General features: G+C 37.0%; 1 protein-coding gene and 1 pseudogene across 1 annotated transcript; both read right to left on the minus strand.

Moving 5' to 3' along the window:
- Positions 1–18: 18 nt before the first annotated feature.
- On the minus strand, positions 19–23,225 carry LOC132849257 (probable E3 ubiquitin-protein ligase MID2). The gene is made up of 18 exons (XM_060875509.1): positions 21,402–23,225; positions 21,107–21,202; positions 20,544–20,777; positions 18,886–19,042; positions 17,402–17,506; positions 16,867–16,924; positions 16,692–16,729; positions 16,495–16,536; positions 16,250–16,303; positions 15,138–15,144; positions 13,607–14,090; positions 13,168–13,293; positions 10,139–10,270; positions 8,632–8,748; positions 6,109–6,342; positions 5,809–5,968; positions 1,773–1,823; positions 19–1,568 (listed from the first exon to the last, which is right to left on the minus strand). The coding sequence occupies exons 1-18, from the start codon at positions 21,990–21,992 to the stop codon at positions 1,033–1,035; spliced, it is 3,222 nt and encodes a 1,073-aa protein (XP_060731492.1). The 5' UTR covers positions 21,993–23,225; the 3' UTR covers positions 19–1,032.
- Positions 6,358–14,309, minus strand: LOC132849051 (E3 ubiquitin/ISG15 ligase TRIM25-like; annotated as a pseudogene).
- Positions 23,226–23,231: the final 6 nt, after the last annotated feature.

Genomic DNA, 23,231 nt, shown 5'->3' on the forward strand with positions numbered 1-23,231 from the left:
TCTAGTTACAATAATGCATTAGTTCTGCAATTCTAGTAAAGTTTATTAAACATAGTAAAGTACATTTCAACAACAAATAAGATGCCAATGCATTATATAATATTATCTGCAACCCTGTTTTTCTTCTATCTTAAGTTCTATTAGTTTATATGACCTAATATTAAACACAGTGAGCAGTTTCAGGCTGTAAAAAAAATAAAAAATACAGATAAAAGAAAACAAACAGAAAAATACAGAACACCTTGGATTTACTTGTTAGATTTTAACATGACTGGAACCTAAATGGTGTGAATATAAAAGTCACATTTCTCTATAAGATGTTTCATAGGTGTTTCTGTAAAATCTAATCACACTGAATTCTTCTCCAAGTAAAAAAAAGCATCACAAATCAAAACATGTATCACTAATAATTATAGTAAAAGGAAAATGAGTTGGATTAAGAGTTAAAGGTATAACAATAAAATAGAACATTGAGAATCATTATTTTGAAAATTGTTTTAAAATGACGTTTGAACAGCGTTAGCAATAAAGCATTGGTACAGAGATGGGATATACAGGAGTGGGTATTTATTAGCTCAGAAATCCATCAATTGTGTAATAAAGTACAAGCTAAATTGCTGCTTTGGGCTGGAAACCTTCTTAACTTATTTCCTGATGACTGTACGCTTCTGAATCCTCTTCACTATGGAAGCATTTATTACATTTACAATTAATGTAAATCAGGCTGCGTTACTAGATGGCATGTGCTTGTGTCCAGGATCTTGCTTGAGTCATTATTTACACTTGGTTTAATATACAACTGCCCCATTATACATCATCCAAGTTGCTTAATCATGCACAATTCTTTATCACTACAAACAGCTGACATGTTATAGAGCAACTTCCATTTATGAAAGTTTTCATACAACTGAGCAGTTGTGTGTTTGTCAAGTGACATCTTGGAAGGTGGGGTATTGGAATCGAAACGACTTGATTTTTTTTCCATTGTTACATAAATCATACAGTGTTAAACTATTCCAAAACTATTTATTTTCACTGGCACAGTTTTACTGTTGAATATTTAGTTAGGCCGAATACAGGGTAAAGAGGCTGAGTGAATGTGGTGTGAACTTTGTGGAGGAGCTTCATCATGTCAGAAACACTGTAGAAAGACAGAGTTCCTGCTTTGTAATCCACAAACACTCCTATTGTAGAGGAGCTGGAGTTCACAGGGATTTTAGTTTCTTGGTTGTTGTGTAAGAATGAGTAATCAGATGATTGGCAAAGCAAACTCCAGGACTTATCATTACTTCCAAACGCACATACATTACTGCTTCCATTCCTGCTGATGTCATCATAAGACATTGCTATATGAACCCCATAATCCCCACTCCACTCCACCTCCCAGTAACAGGCTCCAGACACACTCTCACTACAAAATACCTGGGTGTAACAGTTAAAGCTCCCTGGATGTACATAACCAAAAGCATGAAATGGGTAGACATCTGTGCAAGTTGCCATTCTGTTTGAATCAGACAGCTGGAGGCTTGCATTTGCTGTGTTGGGATCCAGTGTGAGTTGACAGGAATCTAATGGGGGAAAAAAATAATTAATATATATCTTGTACTTTTGTCTCTTGTGCTTTTTGTGTTACTGTCACCTAAATATTTGAACCCTAATCCTACTAAAGTGCTGTAATTTCTGTGGCATGGGCAGATGGCACGGGGTCTCACATTCTCTCCCACCCTAAGAGTACAGCCTGTGTTTATGCGTATGGTAGATGAGACACTTACACTGTTGAAATTCCTCTCTGCTTTGGGGTGACAGGATCAGGATTTTCTTCACTAGGAAACAATTAAACAGGTTACAGTCATAATAAGGCAAATTAATGTAACATTTTTTAGATAATATAGAACACAAATGTTTTCAATTAGCCAAGACATCTTTAAGTCCATGGCTTAATTTTTTAATTCCTCCTCTGAAGTTTGTATAAACAAGTTTGAAATGTCGTAATCGTCATCATGCCATTTGCTGTCAAATCACTGTAATTAGAGCAAGATGGAGGTCAATCTTCTTTTTAGTATTCTACTTGTAAAGAATGAAGAACAAAGAATCACTATCATTTTTCAGTAATTTGGTACATATCCATCATGGAACACAAACAGAATTGATGTAGGAGATGGTTTTCTAGAAACTGAGCATTGAATAGAGAAATGCTCACATTGAATCACATTGGCGTTTAATACAGTGTATCCGGAAAGTATTGACAGTGCTTCACTTTTTCCACATTTTGTTGTTACAGCCTTATTCAAAAATAGATTAAATTAAACAAATTTATTTTTCTCAAAATTCTACGAACAATACCCCATAATGACAACATGAAAGAAGTTTGTTTGAAATCTTTGCAAATTTATTAGAAATAAAAAAGACAAACAAACAAACAAAAAAATAATCACATGTACATAGTCCACCTGTGGTAAATTCAGCTGATTGGACATGATTTGGAAAGGCACACCCCTGTCAATATAAGGTCCCAGTGTTCGTGCATGTTAGAGCACAAACCATGCCATGAAGTCCAAGGAATTGTACAGTATGTAGACCTACTGTAGAGTGAGCCACGTGGCCAAACTGAGCAATTGGGGAGAAGGGCCTTAGTCAGGGAGGTGACCAAGAACCTGCAAAGAAGAATGGGAGAAACTGCCCAAAAATAGGTGTGCCAAGCTTGTGGCATTATACTTAAAAAGACTTGAGGCTGTAATTGCTGCCAAAGGTTGAGTCAACAAAGTATTAAGCAAAGGCTGTGAATACTCATGTACATTTAATTTTTTTTAAATAAATATGCAAAGATTTCTAACAAAATTCTTTCATGTTATCATTATAGGGTATTGTTTGTAGAATTTTGAGGGAAAAAATGAATTTATTCCTGTTTAGAATAATGCAGTAACAACAAAATGTGGAAAAATTGAAGCACTGTGAATACTTTCCAGATGCACTGTAAGTAATTCAGATGACGATGATTCCAAGTGTATTAATGCATTCACTATTTTCACTTAGGTCTAATTATTGTTAGAGTTATTATTTGCTTGGGTAAAATCTACCGCAGTCTTTCAATAAAAAACATACATACATTTTGTAATGTAAATGGATATTTTCATAACTTTCTCTCAGGCTTCTGACCCCACCACATGCAGATGTAGGTGGTAATCTCAGCAGTTAAATAGTTAAAGGAATCAAAATATTCCTTTGGTTAAATAAGGAGAAGACAGTCATCATTGTGTTTGGCATTACAGAGAACTGACTCAGAATTAGTGTACATTTCAAATCCAGTTGGCTAAAATCCAATGACCCAGTCTGCAATCTTGGGTTTTTATTAGACTCAGACTCAGACCTTTTTTAGGGTGGCTCCAGCCCCCCTGTCTGTGATCTCAGCCACCCTAAAACTATAAGTGTAATTTTTACTTTCTAAAATAAACAATAAAAATTATGTTAAAATGCCGGACATGTCGTCGATGGGAAACAAAATTATCAGTTTGATGCGAGAGCGATTTTTTTTACTTTGCTTTTACGCACATGCGTTGTAGTCTTTCAATAGTGTGTCATCAGCTGTCTGCTTTATTTGAATGGAGACGCACAAGCACGTGCATGTCAGTCAGAGCTGGAGGCGTTTATCTATAACGTTAATCGGCGGAAAGCCGCAAATACGGCAACCAAAAGCAGTGAAATTTCACTATTCTTATTACCAGAGTTGTAGCACAAACAAAATATTAATGCAAACAATCCATTCAATGCTAAATAAAAATAACATTTATTGATTTGGTCTTTGTCTTGTGAAAAGTGGAATATTTTTTTTTTTTTAATGACTGCATTCATTGGACACACTGTTTGTAGAGAATGCACACACACATGAACTGATTTGATTCGATACTGCATCATTACATCATGCATAAAATTTTGGTGTCCACTTTTGCCATTTTAAATAATACCATAACTTTTGGCTTACTGTGTAGTCATATAATATATAATATAAAACTCTTCTGGTTTTAAATGCTCACTGAGGGCTAAAACCCCCTAAAGATGAAATCCTAGAACCAACCCTGGACTCAGATCGGACATTTATCAGCTATATTAAAGTTGTTGCCAAAACAGCATTTTTTGAGGAAGGCAATATTATTGCCACACATCACATTACAGGGTAATGCTTATCCCAGTAGGGCATAGGGTCAGCTATAATACAGTTGCCCCTGGACCAGAAAGGGTTAAGGACCTTGCTCTGGTGCCAAAAGTTTCAGTGCTAGTGCTTAGAAATGTCTTCTTTGCCATCTGAGAAACCCTACAGGCATCTACAGACTTCCGTCCTTTCCATTTCCTCTGTCGACCTTGGGAACTGTTGAACATAGCCCAGGAGGCCTGGAAGGAGCATCTTTTGAAGTGACACCCTCTCATCAGTAATGTCCCATATATATGCTGGAGTGTATTAACCAAGAGGGTCTGATCATCAGGGGCACAAGCAGACCACACAAAAGGGACCAGTAGCAGGTCTACTAAATACCAGCTTAGCACCGGTAGTTGAAGACATGCAATCAAGTGGTCCTCCTTCTACCAAACAACTCCTGTAAGTTCCTTGTTGGAGATCTTTGAAGGTGAAGAGGACCAGGTACTGTATGTCAGCTGAATGCAAACCACTGCATGAAGCTCTTCCGTCCCTATGCCAGGATCATAGCGATAACAAAACTCAAAGGCAAAGCACAAAACTTCTCTGCCTGATAAATTATGTAGCTATTTTTTTTAATCTTTATTTTTTAAGTGCCTACGCTTAAGTCTTTTAGAACTACATTAAGTTATAATTATTAGTTTTAAAGATCAAATTCAATTCAGGTGGAGAGAGATAACTTGCTGTGGCGACCCCTGAAGGGGGGAGAAGAAGAAGTAGAAGTAGAAGAAGAAGAAGAAGAACAAAATGCAGCAGAATATACTGAATATGGTATGGATGAAGGGTGCAAATTTCATTTTGGCCAAACTGCCACTTTAAAATGACTATCCAAGGTATAATAATTGGATGGGATTTGGGCACAAGACAAGCAGGAAAACCTAGCTAGGGACAACCACAACCCGGGGAATTTTGAAATAGTTTACAACACATTATGGACTCTTTGGACTTGGGGAGTAAATCAGAATAGCCACAGATAATCCCAGAAGCATATGAAGAACATGCAAACCCTATACTGTACGCACAAGACAAAAGCAGAAATCAAACCCACAACACCTGAGGAATGAGGAAATGTGCTCATCACTAAGCCATTTTCCCCTCTATTGAGGAGGGGGTTCTTTCTTTTTCGTAAACTGTTTCATAAAATGAAAAGTCTGTGAACTATCAAAATATAAATTATCACAGCAAAGATCAATTCACATATTTCCCAAAATCTTAAATGCAAATTGTACATTTGCATGACCATTTGTACATTTCAGTATAAGCATTTCTCAAAATTTAAGAAAATCTATGGCGGAAAAAAAATGACCATTTGTAAACTACTGCAGACCTACAGGGAAATAGTGAGCAAATCCCACTGTCAGCCATCTTAGTGTAATCAATGCAATTCTAGATGTAGAACTGATCCATGCTTAAACAGGAGTATTTTTGCTTTAAGGTGTACAGTACAAGATAATTTTTTATAAAAAAAAAAAAAAAAAAACCACTGGCTCAAGAACACACTTTGTTGAAAATGTCAGTAGAGTTAAAACTGTACTTTAAACTTAAAACTGATTTTTTTTTTTTTGTTATCCTGAAACATTTCTGAAGAGAATGTAATGTTAGTTGTTCTCTTACAGTACCTTCACTTGATATCTTCTCAAACAGCTCCTCAAAGCATGCCTCCATCTTCAATTTTGACTGAGACACAGACTTTACTAGATCATCAAAAGAGAAGAAAGCACTGACCACGGTGGATGGTAAATCTGTAGCTCCAGGAGGGGTCACAAAAGAATGAAAACTCTGCATAGATAAAAGAGAATAATAATAAAGTGTCTACTTAAAAGTAGATGATTGTGATGATGTTACATGATTACGAGTACATTATTTTTGCTATACCATGTATGCAATCTTTATGCATGTTTATGTCTCAGTGATGTCACCTGGAGGTATTGGATGGGATCCTCAATGAGTAAAAGCTCCTTCGTTCCAGCTTCTCTCATCTTCAGCTCTGCAATCTCCTGCTCCAGTTTCATGATGATTTCTTCAGCTTGACTCACTGCAGCTTTCTCTTGAGCTCTGATTAGCTGTGTCACCTCAGAGGATCTTTTCTCCATGGTACAGATCATATCTGTAAACATTTTCTCAGTTTCCAGAACTGCTGTCAGTGCAGAGTGCTGATAGGAGAAAAAGAGAGAGAGAGGTGATAGAGAGGACATGACTTTCAAGAGCTCTTAGGTTTTTGACTATATTTAGATTCATTCTAAATGAAGAATCTGTAAAGAAAATCAAACAATGTTTGAAGCAGTTTATGGACATAATCAAGAAAAAAAAAATTCTTTGGACAGCTTCAGATAAGTTAAAGAAACAACCAGAAACACGGAAAAAACAGCAAGCTTCTCTAATGACGCTGGAAGACTTCACTCTTTAACAGGAAACCTGCAAAATTAGCCATATCAGCCATATACTGTATGCAACAACCCCTGCCCCTCTGCAGCCCAGGCAACACTGCGGCTTACTGGAGGAGACACAAAGCGGTCCCCCCTCTGTACCCCAAGCCACATTATAATTCATACTGGAACAAATGAACTGTAAACACAACAAGAACGGGTGGCCATATCATTAAAAATCTATGCTTCTCAAAGCCAGCAACACTTTTGCTGAAAGGGTCTGGTTCAGTTGTTGCCCATAAAAGATGGGCTACAGCAGCAACTCTCTCTGCTTGAAAAGTTCTGTCAGATCTGGGCCCTGACAGTCAACCAAAAAAAGTCCAAAATGCAAATTTTTCAGAAAAGACCCAGATCTCAGCAAATACAACACACATTCATAATTGGAAACCACCCTAATGAAGAATCCACAAAATACACGTATTTGGGCCTAACAATCAATAACACAGGAAACTTCGGTACGGCTGTAAATAAACTCAGGGATAAAGCAAAACTGTTTTATTTTTTGCCATCAAAAAAAAAAAAAAAAAAAAAAAAAAAAAAAAAAAAAATAAACACAATTCCAATTAGAATCTGGCTCAAAATATTTAAATCAATAATTGAACCCATTGCACTATATGGATCCACTAACACAAACTGATTGGGCAAAATGGGACAAACACCAAATTGAAATCCTGCATACAGAGTTCTGCAAAAGCATCCGACAGGTGCAGAGAAAAGCCCTGAACTCTGCATGCAGAGCAGAATTAGGCCAATATCCCCTTTGGTAACTATTTTAAAGAGAGCTATTCATTTTTGAAAACACATCAAATCAAATGACCCCCTCTCCTTCTTTTAAAAAGCCCTTAACTACCAAGAGCTGAATGTTCAAAGGAGCCTCCTCTGTATCCTCATCCTGAGACTTATTGACCCATCCTCATCTGACCTCACCAAAACACTATAGTCTTAGGACATACAGAACCACACAATCAGGCCCAAACAAATTATAACAAAAGAGAAAAAAAAAAAATACATCAATTATTGGACAGAACTAACCAAATCTCAAAACAAAATTCAAAACCTATCTGGCCCTAAATCGACAACACACTGTGGCAACCTACCCAACCACAGTAACCAGCCTGACACAGTGGAGGACACTGAATATGTCTTGTATTTTTTGTTTTGTCCTGCACTGTTTTTTTGTCGTTTGTCCTGCACTGTTTGCACCAGGTTGCACAGATGCACTTTATGTGGCTAAGACTTACTTACTAAGTCATTATCTCTGTCTTTGTTTCATGTAGCACCACGATCCTGGAGAAACGTTGTCTTATTTCACTGTGTACTGTGTCAGCTATATATGGTTGAAATGACAATAAAAGCTTCTTCACTTGACTTGATTAAATACAGGTTGAGTGAGCACGGGCTGGCAGTAGAGCAGGGCCGATACAAACAAACCTGGTTCTGTAGAGAGGACAGACTCTGTGACCTCAGAGCTGTAGAGGCAGAGCTGCATTTAACCCAACGCACTAAATATACAAAAATTCACCTACATTACTTCCAGTCATTAGAAACATCATTCCTGGGTTTCAGATATGGAATAATATAGAGAAGCTGACTTTGCTGCTAGGGGAAAAAGAAGAATGCTGCATGATTGCTACAACCTGAGGAACAACCAAACAATGTCCCACATGGATACAACAATGTTTTATTCTAATCAATATAAACCTAATTAATTACTTCTTAATACTATTCTTGTTGTCATCATCATTGTTCCTTTTCTTTTGACCTTGCTCTAAATGTTTATTAATCCTTACACTAATACTTTAATTACCTGCTTTAGCAACACTGAAAGCACCACATGCTAATAAAGCTCATTGAATTGGTTGAAAGCTCATTGGTTGCTTGAAGCAGACATAGCCTCTCTTTTGTTAAAAAACTATAAAAATTGTTTCAGAAAGGCTTTTACTCATGTTATTTTCTCATTCCAAAGAACATAACTCTAAACAAGCACTTGAGAAAATAAAGATTCACAATACTCACAATCAGAATGCTCGATGGGCAGGGGTGACTGGTTTTCCACAGTCGATCACAGTCGATTGACTCCATCTCAGGAGCCAGAGTATCTGGGTCTACATATAGATCCGGTGACATACCACGCTATGCTCTCGGAGAGGAGAGTTATGGTGTTTAACATTGTCTGGCTCAGATCCGCAGGGGAAACCTGATTTCATTCAAGACATGTCTCTGCTTGATGGGTATGATGGCTTCCTCACTGTCAGTGGTCCCACTGGGTTTACTCAGGATGAGGGACTTCCAGCGGTGGGTTGATTCGAGGCAGCTATGTCCACACTCATCTCACATGCCGAGTGATAGTAACGGAAGAATGCATGGAGGTGCTTCATTAATGGAGAGACCCTTACCTATTCCATTCATGGACACTGTTAGGTGCGGGTCCCTGAGAAGAGTGGTGACTACGGATACATTTCTGCCAAACTGGGGCTGTTTTTCGGGGCAGGTCACTAAACGGCCGCTGGACGCCCCAGCGCTGCAAGCTCCACATAAACCAATTGGAGCTGATGGCACTTTTTCTGGCACTGAAACATTTTCCGATGTCACGTACTGATCAGATCAGACAACACGACGGTGGTATATATCAATCGCGGGAGGGATGTGCTCGGTGCAATTTCACAATCTAGCTCTCAAGCTGATTGTCTTGATCGCGTCATGCTTCGAGTCACTGCATGTGACACATGTCTTGGGAGTCCCGAACATGGGGGCAGATCTCCTTTCAAGAGGCAATCTATTGTATGTTCTATTAAAGGCTGCTATTTTGGCTTGTAATGTAGGCTTTGAAGGAGCTTACATTTGAGGCATCACTTCGTGTGCCATTTTATGAAAGGAGTGAGACGTCTGAGACATGTATTGAAACAGGTCGTCCCATCATGGGTTTTATCTAGAGTTCTGAGGGCTCTGACTTGAGCTCCATTTAAACCTATAGATACTGTTCATATCAGGTCTTTGTCTTTAAAAAAAGGTGCTGCTTCTCGCTTTAGTGTCGTCTAAGCGAGTGGGCAAGCTACATGCTTTGTCTGATTCTCAAAACTTAGTCTGTGTGACAGAAAGGTTACACTGCTGCCTACCCCAGCTTTTGTTCCCAAGGTTGTTTATTTGTGTTATAACAACACCGACCTAGAACTGAGTGCTTTTATCCCCCTCTGTTTGCTTTGGAGGTAGATAGTGAATCACACACGCTGTGTCCTGTTCGAGCGTTAAGCCAGTATGTTAACAGGACTCGATCATTCAGAAATAGCAGACAACTATTGGTTTCATGGGCTGCTTGATGTAAAGATAAGCCAGTCTCTTTGCTACAGATTTGGAGGCAATTGAGTCAGCCTATACAGCTATGGGTCTTGATTCCCTGATGGGCTTTAGGGCCCACTTGACATGAGCTATGGCTATGTCATAGTCTTTGTTCAAGGGAGTCTCGATAAGAGATATTTGTGCGGCATCCAGCTGGGCTTCTCCGCACACATTCATCAGATTTTACCGTCTGGATGTCACTGCGCCTTTTATGGCTCATGCAGTTCTCCAAGTCAGCCCATGTGTGTAATGAGAGGCTATCTTTCATTTTCGCTAGGGCTCTCCGGCGGCTTCGGAAAGCATGCACTACGGGAATGGGCTATATCATTCCCATAGTGAGATACCAAACAAATGTTTGAAAGAGAAAAAAAAAACTGTGTGGCAGTGTGACATGGCTTCTGTTAATAATAACAACGTCACATGTCCGTGTGTGTGTGTGTGTGTGTGTGTGTGTGTGTGTGTGTGCGAGAGCGAGAGAGAGAAAGAGAAAGAGAGAGAGAGACAGAGAGACAGAGAGAGAGAGACAGACAGAGAGAGAGAGAGAGAGAGAGAGAGATACTTACGTTTATCATCTGTATTGACTCAGGGATGAGGAGGCTGATGGGAAAAGAACTTTCCTAAAGAAATACAGTTAAAGCCAAGTCAGTAAACCTTTTAGCTTTAAAATTCAAATGTGTGGCTGATATTCAACCTAAACATAGGCAATTGGCCAAAATAATTAGCTTGTGTGTGAGAAAGACAGCGTGAGAGACAGTCTGACAGAAAGACAGAGAGGTGCATTTACATACCTTTTATTTTAGAGTAGAATAATTCAGAAGGCTTGTCCACTCAATTAAACACAGCTCCAGTTACTCCAGTTACAACAAAGTCAATACACTGAATATTTTTATTGAATATGTTTAAAATAATGAACATGTGAATTTGTGTGACACACACTCAGAGAGGAAGAGCGAGAGAGATACAGAGAGAGACATAGAGAGAGAGAGAGAGAGAGAGAGAGAGAGAGAGAGAGAGAGAGAGAGAGAGAGAGAGAGATGTTGCAACATCAGCAATTTGTCTCAACATTGATCTTTGTAATTCTTAACCTCGAACAAAGAGTATCTCTACACCTTTTTCCTTTTTTTTGCTGTTTTGCAGTAAACTATTCCTGATAAATTATCTGATGTGGTAAACTAAAGTAGATATGTCCGTAAATAAGCATTACTATTCATTATTACTCATTATTCACTATTAAAACATAAAGCCTGATTCTAACACCAGCTGAACATAGTGTGCACATCCTCTTCAATCATAGACTATTTTTGTTAAATTCTAGCTGTCCTAGGAGTGATTAAACTCTAAAAACGTCCCAGTCAGTAAAAAGTCAAAGAAATTACTTCCTACTTGCACTTCTTACCTATAAATAAGTTTAAGACAGACATATTCAATTGTTAAACCTAAAACACATAGTCGACAGTTCCAGGAGGAAAATATCTTATATCTTATATCAAGTATCTTGAGAGCTAGATTGCTGCTATCTAAGGATCAAAATGTGGGTGTCCAGATTTTTTTTTTTCACTTCTCAGGTCAAAATTCTGTATGGATTTTGTTTTCCCTTAACCACCTAAGACCCGAGCTTTGGTTTGGCCTTGCATTTTAGATGCAATGTGATGTCCACGTATGTGGACACCAGGTCGTAGGAGGTTAATAATAAAATAACCTTCATTTAAAACTGCATGTTGTGTTTTCTTCTGTTATCTTTGACTAATATTTACAATTTTTTGATGGCCTGAAACATAAAAGTGTGAAAAACGTGCAAAAAAAATAAAAAATCAGAAAGGGGCAAACACTTTCACACCACTGTAAGTGATATGCAAATTACCCATAAAATTAATATAAAAATTAATAAAATGTTTATATTAATATAAAAAAGTGTTAATCTTTTTTCACAGAAATTCTCTTTTGAAACTTCAAATGTTGCAAAAAGTTAATTTGGAAATTAATAATTTGAAATAAATAATTAAAGTATGTTAAGGCAAAAAGTCACATGATGAATTCCTTCTATCAGGAGTAGATTATTTACTTCTACTTTCATGTGGCTAACAACCCCATTATGTGAAATGTATTTTAAGACAATATAACATCTTACCTCTACTTGATATCTTCTTAAATTCAGCATTACAGCTTTCTTCTACTTTCTTTTTTAGGTGTTTTACAGACTTTATTACACCCTCAGTGGTTAGGAGAGAATTGATCGTGATGATGGTCTGAAGGTCCAGTGAGGGTCGAGACAGACTGAAATGTCTACAACATGTAGAAATGGAACAGAAAACAGTATAATATTACATATTTGGATACATGAATATTGTCTCAAAGCAGCTTTACAGAACATAAAAAACATAATATAAAAACTTTAGCATTATACAAAGATTAATAGTATACAAAAATTCAAGATTATTATTAGACTTGAACAAGCCTAAGGTGACTGTGGGAGGAAAAACTCCCTTAGATGAAAGAGTAGAACAGATTGAGAGAAACCAAATAATCTTAATTGCTCAAATAAACATTCAGAACACAATATAAGAAATAAATCATGCATTGTGTCCAGTTATTTCTTGCAACTCCCAACAGTGAACACAGTGTTTTGACTAATGACTTATCTTCATGCCATTTAATTGTCACCTTTGTCAGTATCAAGAATGATATAACCTCTAAACTGAAGCCACTACATATGAATATGTCACCTTGTTGTATGGTTCTAGTTATCTATGTATTAGTAATTAGAAGCTATTAATATACATTTTTTACACTGATGTTACCTGAAGGTACTGGATGGGATCTTCTCTGTGTGAAAGTTCCTCTATCTCAGTGTCTCTTCTCTTCAATCTCCTGCTCCAGTTGCTTCATGACTTTCTCAGCTTGACTCACTGCAGCTTCCTCCTGAACTCTGAACAGTGCTGTCACCTCAGAGCGTCTTCTCTCAATGGCTTTGATAATATAGTTAAAGATCCATTCAGTTTCCTGAAATGCCTTTTGTAACCAGTAAAGCCAAAGAAAATGTCCCCTCAACTTAAAATTCCTAATTGTGACCTTGGGGTAATCTACTCAACTATCACTTCCTCCCAGTTCAATGAGATACACTACATTAACAGCATCAGCATTAATATGTTTGTATAATCAGCATACAAACATATTAACTTCATAAATCTATAAACTACTAATGCGGTGCAACTGAACCTGAAACAGCTTTTTCTGCTCTAAACACATCTTGTGAGTCTCAACAGCCTTCCTCAGCTTCTGAAGCTCCTTCTCTCTATCCTGGATTCTCTGCTTGGATATTTCCTGTTTCTCCAACAACTGCTTCTACAAAGAAACACAGCAAATCGTTTACCCTTGATGTGTTACATGTATGTGTTAAAAACAAGAGAAACAGCACAATGACATGCTGATGCCATTTGATCAAAGCATATTTACTTTTTGTATTTTTAAAATATAAATTTTTTTAATAAGAATGGGTTTATAAGTATTCTTTTTATTTGTGGTTGAAAGCTGCAGTATAAGATATTGTTACCTGTTTCTCAGCTTTTCCTGTTGTAGCTGATACTGTATCATGTCCTTTATGTTCATCCATAGTACACTACATGCAGATACACTGCCTGTCAGTGCGACAGTAAACCTCCAGCAGTTTGTCATGCTGAGAGCAGATCTGATCCTGGAGTCGTCTGGAGGCTTCGACCAGCTTGTGCTTCTTAAAGGCAGGAGATTTATAGTGAAGCTGGAGATGAGTTTCACAGAAAGAGGCCAGACACACCAGGCAGGACTTGATGGCTTTGGATTTACTCTCAATACAGAAATCACACTCCACATCTTCAGGTCCAGATGGACAATGAGCAGGAGCTTGGAGTCCTGTCTTCTTCAGTGTCTCCACTACTTCAGCCAGCATGGTGTTTTTACTCACAACAGGTCTTGAAGTGAAGGTTTGTCTACACTGAGGACAGCTATAGACTCCCTGCTGATCCTCCTGATCCCAGCAGCCATTAATACAGACCATACAGAAACTGTGTCCACACAAAAGAGTTACTGGGTCCTTGACCAGATCCAGACAGATTGGACACCTGAACTGATCTTGAAGTCCTGAAATATTCGCTTCTGCCATTTTACTGAAAAACACACTCACACAGAGTCACTTACAGCAGCTCACACTTCCTGGTTCAGTTTATAAAAGCCCTGTGAAGCACAGCTGGGTCTGAATAAATGACTCATCTGATTGAAACTATACAAAATAAACAACACACGAAGGTTCTCAAAAACAGATAATGATAATCGTCCTCCACATGAAGACATAAAAACCCTCAAACACAGATAAAACAGATCGACTTCCTGACTTAACAGGAACAGATTAGTTTTACTTTCATTTCTGCTGAAGTCACTGGGTTTGTATAAAATCAAAACCAAACCAATAGTTACAAGAAAAACAGTCTATAAAAAGCTTAAAATCTTAAACAATTCTTAATTTTTAAATAGACAGCGATATTAATCTCAAATTTGGCTTGTAAAACAAGAAAAAATCCTCCAGCAGGTTGAGTTAAATGTTATGGCAACCCTGAAAGGGGAGGATGGAAAGAGAGAGCAAGACTAACAAGATTAATAAAAAAAAAAACAAAAAAACATTATTTACTTCTAATACATAATGTGCATATTTCTATAGTAATAATTCACACGTTAATTCACCACATTTCACTCTCAGTCATACAGCCTATATTACTACAGTGTCAGAGGCTTTAACGAGATGTACAGTATTGTTGTATCATATTGTTCTGCTCTCTGCTGAAATCAATGCATTCTCAAATCACAAGTATTTTAGTCTTTTACAGAAAAATAGTGACTGTGTACCAAATAATTAGAGTACTTAGAGGAAGAACCTCTGACAGAAACTCAACCCCAAACAAAACAGTTAGGAGACTTGAACTTGAACTTATCTGATATTTTATATCACCAATCATTTTAGTCTAACAATCACTACAGTAAGTCTAATGTCCCACTATTTAATAAGATAAAATAATATCCTAATAATATACTATAATAATAAAATATATACTGTAATATTGCTACTAAATATGTAAAAACCTTCAAAGGCTTGTAAATCACGGTTGATTTTTATTGTATATTTTTAGTAGAACATGTGAATCAAGACAAAAGAATTGTACAGCACTCCTGATTACAGATAACAAACAAATCAAAAAAACAACAAAAGCAAAACTGTTTGTTACATAAATAAATACAACTTACAATCTAAAAAAATTAAGCAAACTTCTTTTTTATAATCTTGGTAAAAATTATTATTAAAGCTTTTATGTCAGAACAACACAAGTACATGAACAACATAAGTACTTGTTGCTGAACCAGCTGCTTTAAATACTCATTGGAAGTTATTACAAGGACATCTAATAAAATTGGGGAATAAAATTATACAGGCGTGGAGATGATGATAAAGATATTTATTTACAAAACACATCCATTATAGACATCTTTAATACTAATCTAATTCTATAATTATTGCACTGATTATTCCATAACATGAACAAGTGGGATAAGAAATTGTGATAAATTTGGTTATATTACAGAATGACAGAGAGAGAGAGAGAGAGAGAGAGAGAGAGAGAGAGAGACTGTAGTCTGAGGAGCGCTGTCAGTGTCAGTGTTTGTGGATCTTCTGGTTGCTCAAATTAACCAGGTCCTGAATGAAAGACATTGGAAAAGAGTAAAAATGATGAGTTATAGTAAAAACTACTTAAACATAATCTCTATTAAAATTATAGGACAAGACCTAACATAAAAACCCAGAAAAGTAGCACTACATTTCACTTTCTTGATTATCATCAGTTTTATTTAATAAACCAGTTAAAAAGAGAAAGTGTAGCAAGAAAAAAGCTCCAGTAACATCATAATCACACACAAAAAGCATTAAAACATATATCATGTATACTGAAGTTTGTTCAGAGGGCAAAATAGGGTAATTTCCCTAAACACATGGAGAGACAGAGAGATGCACTTAAAACACTCATTATTTCTTCTTCTAAGGTTAAAAATGAAAACATTAGAATGGTCCCGATCTACAGAAACACAAAAAATACAGTTATGGCTGTGACTGTGGTTCTGTGTGTGTGTGTGTGTGTGTGTGTGTGTGTGTGTGTGTGTGTGTGTGTGTGTGTGTGTGTGTGTGTGTGTGTACTGTATGTATGTGACAGAGAGACAGAGAGAGAGAGAGAGAGAGAGAGAGAGAGAGAGAGAGAGAGAGACTATATTCTGAGATACTTACCTGGACCAGCTCTACTGTCTCTGAGAGGAGGAGGCTTATGGGAAAGTAACTTTTCTAAAGAAATACAATTAAAGCCAATTTAGAAAAAATTCAATACATTTTTTATATTTTGAGGGTAAATATCAGCCACACTTTTTGATTTTTTTTAAATTCCAGCCGAAATAATTAGTGTGTGTACAACAAAGTCAGAGAGAGAGAGAGAGAGAGAGAGAGAGAGAGAGAGAGAGAGAGCTACATGTACATACCTTCTTTTTCTTTAGTGCTGCGAGAATAAGAGTCATAGTCCACTGAAGCACAATTAAACACAGCTACGATTACTCTATTTTTAACAAGCCTATTTTTATTAATGGTGTAATATGTTGTATGTACAGTATGTAAATGTTTTTATAGGGTTTTTTAAGATGTGCTTCTAAAACAGAGAGAGATACTTATCTTGATCAACTATACTGTGTCTGAGACGAGTAACCTGAAGGAACCTTTCTAAAGAAATACAATTAAAGCCAATTCAGTAAACATTTCAGCTTAAAATTAAAACATGTGACTGATATTTGCCCCAAAAGTAGACAATCAGCTGAAATAATTGTATGTTAGAAAGACAGATAAATGTATTTACATACCTTCTGTTTTTTGGGAGTACGTTTTTTTTTTTTCTTAAAGTACAAGGTTTCGGGTTCACTGAAGTACAAATAAACACAGCTACAGTTACTCCAAAAACAACAAGGTCAATGCACTAAATATTTGTGTGTGTGAGTGTGTGTGTGTGTGTGTGTGTGTGTGTGTGTGTGTGTGTGTGTGTGTGTGTGTGTGTGTGTGTGTGTGTGTGTGTATGTGTGTGTGTGTGTGTGTGTGTGTGTGTGTGTGTGTGTGTGTGTGTGTGTGTGTGTGTGAGTGAGCTTCACTATTTATTGAATGTTATCATTTTGTTCAATTCTATGTGTCCCAGTAGTGATCAAACTCTAGAAATGCCCCAGCCATTAAAATGTCAAAGAAAATACCCCCCAACTTCCTGCTTAAACTTCTTACCTTTAAATGTGTTCAATTGTACGTATGTGAAAATTCTTGCTAGATAGCTAGATTATTATTATCAAAGGATGAACATGTGGATGTACAGAATGATGTCTACCTCTCATCTCACTGCAAAATATCACTTACAAACCAAGTCTTTCAGGCGAGTTCTGTCATAGAGTTCTGTCAGGCCCTTGGCTGGTGCAGAGATGTGAGCAGCAACAGGAGTTTGAAAAATCCAGACATTTCTCACTACAGAAAGACAGTAAAATACAGGGAAGGTTACAGTCAAGGAGCAAAAGGGTTATTTTTTTCTCTTTGAAGATATGATGTGAATGTAAATAATCAAACGCAGTGGAATTGTTGTGTCTCTCGATCAGACTCTTAGACATCGCAGGCTACACATTTAACTACAAATATTAAAAGTTTATAGAGCTATCAATAAATCTTTAAAAACATTAACAAGAATCAGGTAAAAGTTTGGAAATGACTTGTTTTCAGTCTCTATGCTTACTTATGTCCAGTTTTTAAAAGAATATTTGTGTCTCACAGTATATTCACCGTTGTTCTGTTATTTGTTAAAATTCTGATTGTTCTCACTGGTTTTCAGTTCACCTTTGATTACTTTGGGATTTCCTTTCTCTGGTACTAAGAAATTCAAAACACTTGTTCTAGCATGACAATGCCTCTGAGCACAAAGTGAGTTCAACAAGAGAAAACCTTTGAGATGATACAGAATGTGCTGAAATATTTGCCAATATAACTGATGGAAATTCTAATTATCTATAAGCGTCACATAATTATTAGAGTCACATAATCAAATTCCTTCAAATTCCTCACACATCAATTCCTTGTGTCATCAACCGGATATCGTACAAGTGTCTGGAGAGCAATAGATGGCTTTGTGATTACTGTAATCACAGTAGCCATCCATTGTAGGAACAACCGTAAACCGGTGGCACAAAAGGGAACCAAAAATGTATGGTATGCAGTTTCACTGGCCTCATTTACAGCATTGGTCAGATGCCTTTATCCAGAGCGACTTACATTGTGTACAACTGAGCAATTGAGGATTAATATTCAATTGAGGATGACAATATTCTGGCAATTTTTTAAGTAATTTTCTCACTACTCTCTTTAAAGATTTAAGGAAATGTGGGATGCCAAAAGGTATACAATTTGCAATATACAAGAAAGTAAGCATGGACACAGCTTAAGAATGAAATCAGCACACACCATTTTATTGTAAAAAGGCCAGTCGGATGGAAACAGCAAAAGTTTTTACTTATTATTTTAAATCCACACAGCCAGAAGTCCCAGAGAAATGGAGAACATTAGACAGCAAAGGCCCATCATTTTGAGGCATTTCTAATTTTTTCAGACCAGCACAGAGCTAAGTGATGTGTTTTACATGAAAGCTCGATTTAGCCATGGAGTTTACAGGTTGCTACAGATTGTACAAAGCTAAAGTAATAAGGTTTTGGCTTATCAAAGGAAGTGAATTTGATTCATTGAAAAGTGTTTGAGAGTTTATCAAATATTGGTGGATTATTTTTTTTCATTTTCACCTCTCTAACAACCCCATTTCATTATGAATTATTATGTTATTTTAAGTCAATATAACATCTTACCTCCACTTGATATCTCCTCAAAATCAGCATTACAGCATTCTTCTATTTTCATTTTCAGGTGAGACACAGACTTGATGACACCCTCAAAAGTTAGAGGACTGATCGTAATGTTGGGTGAGTCTGAAGGTCCAGTGAGGGTCGAGACAGACTGAAATCTCTATGATATGTAGAAAAGTAACAAGCAACAATACACCATTACATCTTTGAACTAAGACAGAACTGAAAAAATACTTTATTGAATCCACAAACTTCTGGAATTTTTTTTTGCTAAATATTGGCTTAAATCACGCATTGTTGTGTGATCCCGAGGCATCTAGAGATGTACCAGCTCCAGTTGGACTCTGCTTCATAAATTATTCAGACATACTAATAGGAGATGCCAACTACATATGGTCTTTGAGGACAACCTCCTAATCAATGCACAATTGTCAGACTGTATATTTGTAATCACACCCTCCAGTGTCACCCAAATGAAGACAAGGTTCTCTTTTGAGTCTGGTTCCTCTCAAGATTTCTTCCTCTTCCATCTAAGAGAATTTTTCCTCACCATAGTCACCCCAGTCACCACAGGCTTACTCATTTGGGATAAATACAAACACATTTAAATATAAGTCTAATATTAATCATCAACTTCTGTTTTATCTTTGTATAACATTAAAACTTTTGTATTATGTTTCTTATGTTCTGTTAAACTGTTTTGAGACAATGTCTATTGTTAAAGGTGCTATACAAATAAATTTGAATTGAACTGAATAAGCACTTCACCAACACACTTCTTGTGATGATTTTCTCAGATTGCTCACACATCGGTTCAGTCATTCCACCTCTGTTCCTGTTTCTGCCTTGCCTTGCTCTGTTTGCTGGATTCAATTTATGTATGGTTTTTGACATTGCCTAGGACTTTTTTGCATTGGATTCTTGGATTATTTTCTTATGGCAGTTTCTGTCTGCCATATTTACTCTTTACCCCTGGACTTAGTTACTGGGGACTCTTAATTTGTTTCATTTTGTTCCTGCAATTGGGTCTTTCTTCCGTCACCCATTGACAGCTGTGGTTATTAAGTTACCAAACAGGGCTCAGTGGAGAGAGTACATCAGGACTGAAATTTTATAGTAACCTTCATTTCAAATACTTGAACATTTTGAGCTGATTTCCTGATCATTTAACCTGACATATATTGTTTTCTTTTATCCTTTTTTGGATTTGGAAATTTTTATTTGACAAATCAAATTATATACTGAAAACCATGATGAAATAATTTAATTTTGTTCACACTTTTCATTATCACAAAATTTCACTACCTTTGATTGCAGCCATATTATCGTAACTGCTCATATAAATCATTTATTGTGTCGAGTTATTTGTTGCATCTCCCAACAGTAAACACAGTGTTTTGACTGCTGGCTAAACTTCATATAATAGATTAAAGATATGCATAGTTTGGCTCTGAATTAACAGACCTTTGTCAGTATTGAGAATGACATAACCATTAAATCGAAGTTGTTACATATGAATATGGCACCTTGTTGTATGGTTGTAGTTATCTATGTATTAGAGCTGGATTCCCCAACATTGTCAGGTGAATTTTAGCACTGAAATATATTGTGAATTGTGAATTTGTATTGATCTGAATATACTGTTTTAACACTGATGTTACCTTAAGGTACTGGATGGGATCTTCTGTGTGTGAAAGTTCCTCCATTTCAGAGTCTCTCTTCTTCAGCTCTGCAATCTCCTGCTCCAGTTGCTTCAAGACCTTTTCAGCTTGACTCACTTCAGCTTTCTCCTGAGCTCTGATCAGTGCTTTCACATCAGAGCATCTTCTCTTAATGGCTTTGATAAGATCAGTAAAGATCCTCTCAGTTTCCTGAAATGCCATTTGTGCAGAATGCTGTTAGAAGATACAGAGAGTTGTGAGGTTAAGGGGAAACAATGAGAAAGACAGTGAGTACATGAGTATTTTAATTTCCAACCTCCAACCAGTAAAGGCAAAGAAAATGTCCCCTCAACTTAAAATTCCTAATTGTGACCTTGGGGTAATCTACTCAACTATCACTTCCTCCCAGCTCAAGTAGTTACACTACATTAACAGCATCAGCATTAATATGTTTTAATATATTGCATTAACATACAAACATATTAACTTCTATCTATAAACTACTAGGTAAGTCAAATGCGGTGCAACTGAACCTGAAACAGCTTTTTCAGCTCTAAACACACCTTATGAGTCTTTACAGCCTCTCTCAGCTTCTGAAGCTCCTTCTCTCTATCCTGGATTCTCTGCTTTGATTTCTCCTGTGTCTCCAACAACTGCTTCTACACAGAAACACAGCACAAAGTTTACCCTCAGTGAGTTAAATGTATGTGTTAAAAACAGCACAATGACATTTTGATTGCATTTGATCAAAGCATTTTTACTCAAGATAAATGTATTTTAAAATATGAATATTGTAATAATAAAGGGTTTATAAGTTTTTCTTTGTATTTGTGGTTAAAAGCTATAAGATATTGTTACCTGTTTCTCTGCTTTTCCTGTTGTAGCTGATACTGTATCATGTCCTTTATGTTCATAAATACTACACAACATGCAGATACACTGCTGGTCAGTGCAACAGTAAACCTCCAGCAGTTTGTCATGCTGAGAGCAGATCTGATCCTGGAGTCGTCTGGAGGCTTCGACCAGCTTGTGCTTCTTAAAGGCAGGAGATTTATAGTGAGGCTGGAGATGAGTTTCACAGAAAGAGGCCAGACACACCAGGCAGGACTTGATGGCTTTGGATTTACTCTCAATACAGAAATCACACTCCACATCTTCAGGTCCAGCTGAACACTGAGCAGGACGTGTAGCTTGGAGTCCTGTCTTCTTCAGTGTCTCCACTACTTCAGCCAGCATGGTGTTTTTACTCACAGCAGGTCTTGGAGTGAAGGTTTGTCTACACTGAGGACAGCTATAGACTCCCTGCTGATCCTCCTGATCCCAGCAGCCATTAATACAGACCATACAGAAACTGTGTCCACACAAAAGAGCTACTGGATCCTTGAGTAGATCCAGACAGATTGGACAGCTGAAATGATCCTGAGCAACGAAAATATTCGCTTCTGCCATTTTACTGAAAAACAAACACTCACAATCAGTAACAGCAGCTCACACTTCCTGGTTCAGTTTGTAAACGCCGTGTGGAAGACAGTGTGTATAAAGAAAAGGAAAAAAACAGGGACAGATTAGTTTCAGTTTTGTTTCCCAGAAAGTTGCCAGCTACTGTATGAGTGAGAGAAGTGGCTTAATCTGCATTTTAAAATAAACAAATAATCTATAAACTCAGCCTGATTTCAAAACATTCAATTTTACTCTATACAATCCTGTATTAGACAACAATATAACAATAATAAAGTAACCCAACATACACAGTTTTTTTAATCAGTGCTTTTTAAAGGCACGAAAATGATCTTGAAAAACATTTCAGTGAAACAAGAACATTCTTTAAAAAAATGTGGTTTACCATATTCATTTAATTAATACAGACAGAAAATCATACAATCTACCAACTAATACCTGCAATCCAAACTTGAATGAACATTGATTAAACATTTTCATACACAGTGTGATAATCACAGATCTGTCAACCCAGATAAGCAGAGAGGTGGAAAAGTGGGAAGGAAAGTAAGAGATGTTAATAACAAGACTGTTTTTCAGATAGAAAAGTATATTGGGAAGATTTTGAGATTCTAAATGAAAACCTTACAGTTTATTAATTGAATTAATAACTATAAATAAATAAATATATAAAACAATTCATAAAGGGGGGGCACGGTGGCTTAGTGGTTAGCACATTTGCCTCACACCTCCAGGGTTGGGGGTTCGATTCCCGCCTCCACCTTGTGTGTGGAGTTTGCATGTTCTCCCCGTGCCGCGGGGGTTTCCTCCGGGTACTCCGGTTTCCTCCCCCGATCCAAAGACATGCATGGTAGGTTGATTGGCATCTCTGGAAAATTGTCCCTAGTGTGTGATTGCATGAGTGAATGAGAGTGTGTGTGTGTGCCCTGTGATGGGTTGGCACTCCGTCCAGGGTGTATCCTGACTTGATGCCCGATGACGCCTGAGATAGGCACAGGCTCCCCGTGACCCGAGAAGTTCGGATAAGCGGTAGAAAATGAATGCATGAACGAAGTTCTCTGTCTTAATGGATGACTGCATATGCCATTAACTGCTAGTCTGATCTCAATGGAGATGAAGCCATGAGATAAAGCTGGAGCGTAAGCTCTTGGTTCACTGCTAATATTAAATTTTTGCATCTTTTTCTCTCCTTGTTTCCTTGCTTCCCATACATCTAGACTGGGGGAGGTA

The sequence above is a fragment of the Tachysurus vachellii genome, chromosome 7 (genome assembly GCF_030014155.1).
Source record: "Tachysurus vachellii isolate PV-2020 chromosome 7, HZAU_Pvac_v1, whole genome shotgun sequence".
Lineage (NCBI taxonomy): Eukaryota > Metazoa > Chordata > Actinopteri > Siluriformes > Bagridae > Tachysurus > Tachysurus vachellii.

Coding starts and splice junctions, on each gene's coding strand:
- LOC132849257 (XM_060875509.1), bottom strand. CDS start 21,992: ATGGCAGAAGCGAATATTTTCGTTGCTCAGGATCATTTCAGCTGTCCA. Junction 13,294..13,606: donor AGCATGACAAACTGCTGGAG/GTTTACTGTCGC, acceptor GTTTCTTTGTAG/AAGCAGTTGTTGGAGAAACA. Junction 8,749..10,138: donor GGCGCAGTGACATCCAGACG/GTAAAATCTGAT, acceptor CCGAGAGCATAG/CGTGGTATGTCACCGGATCT.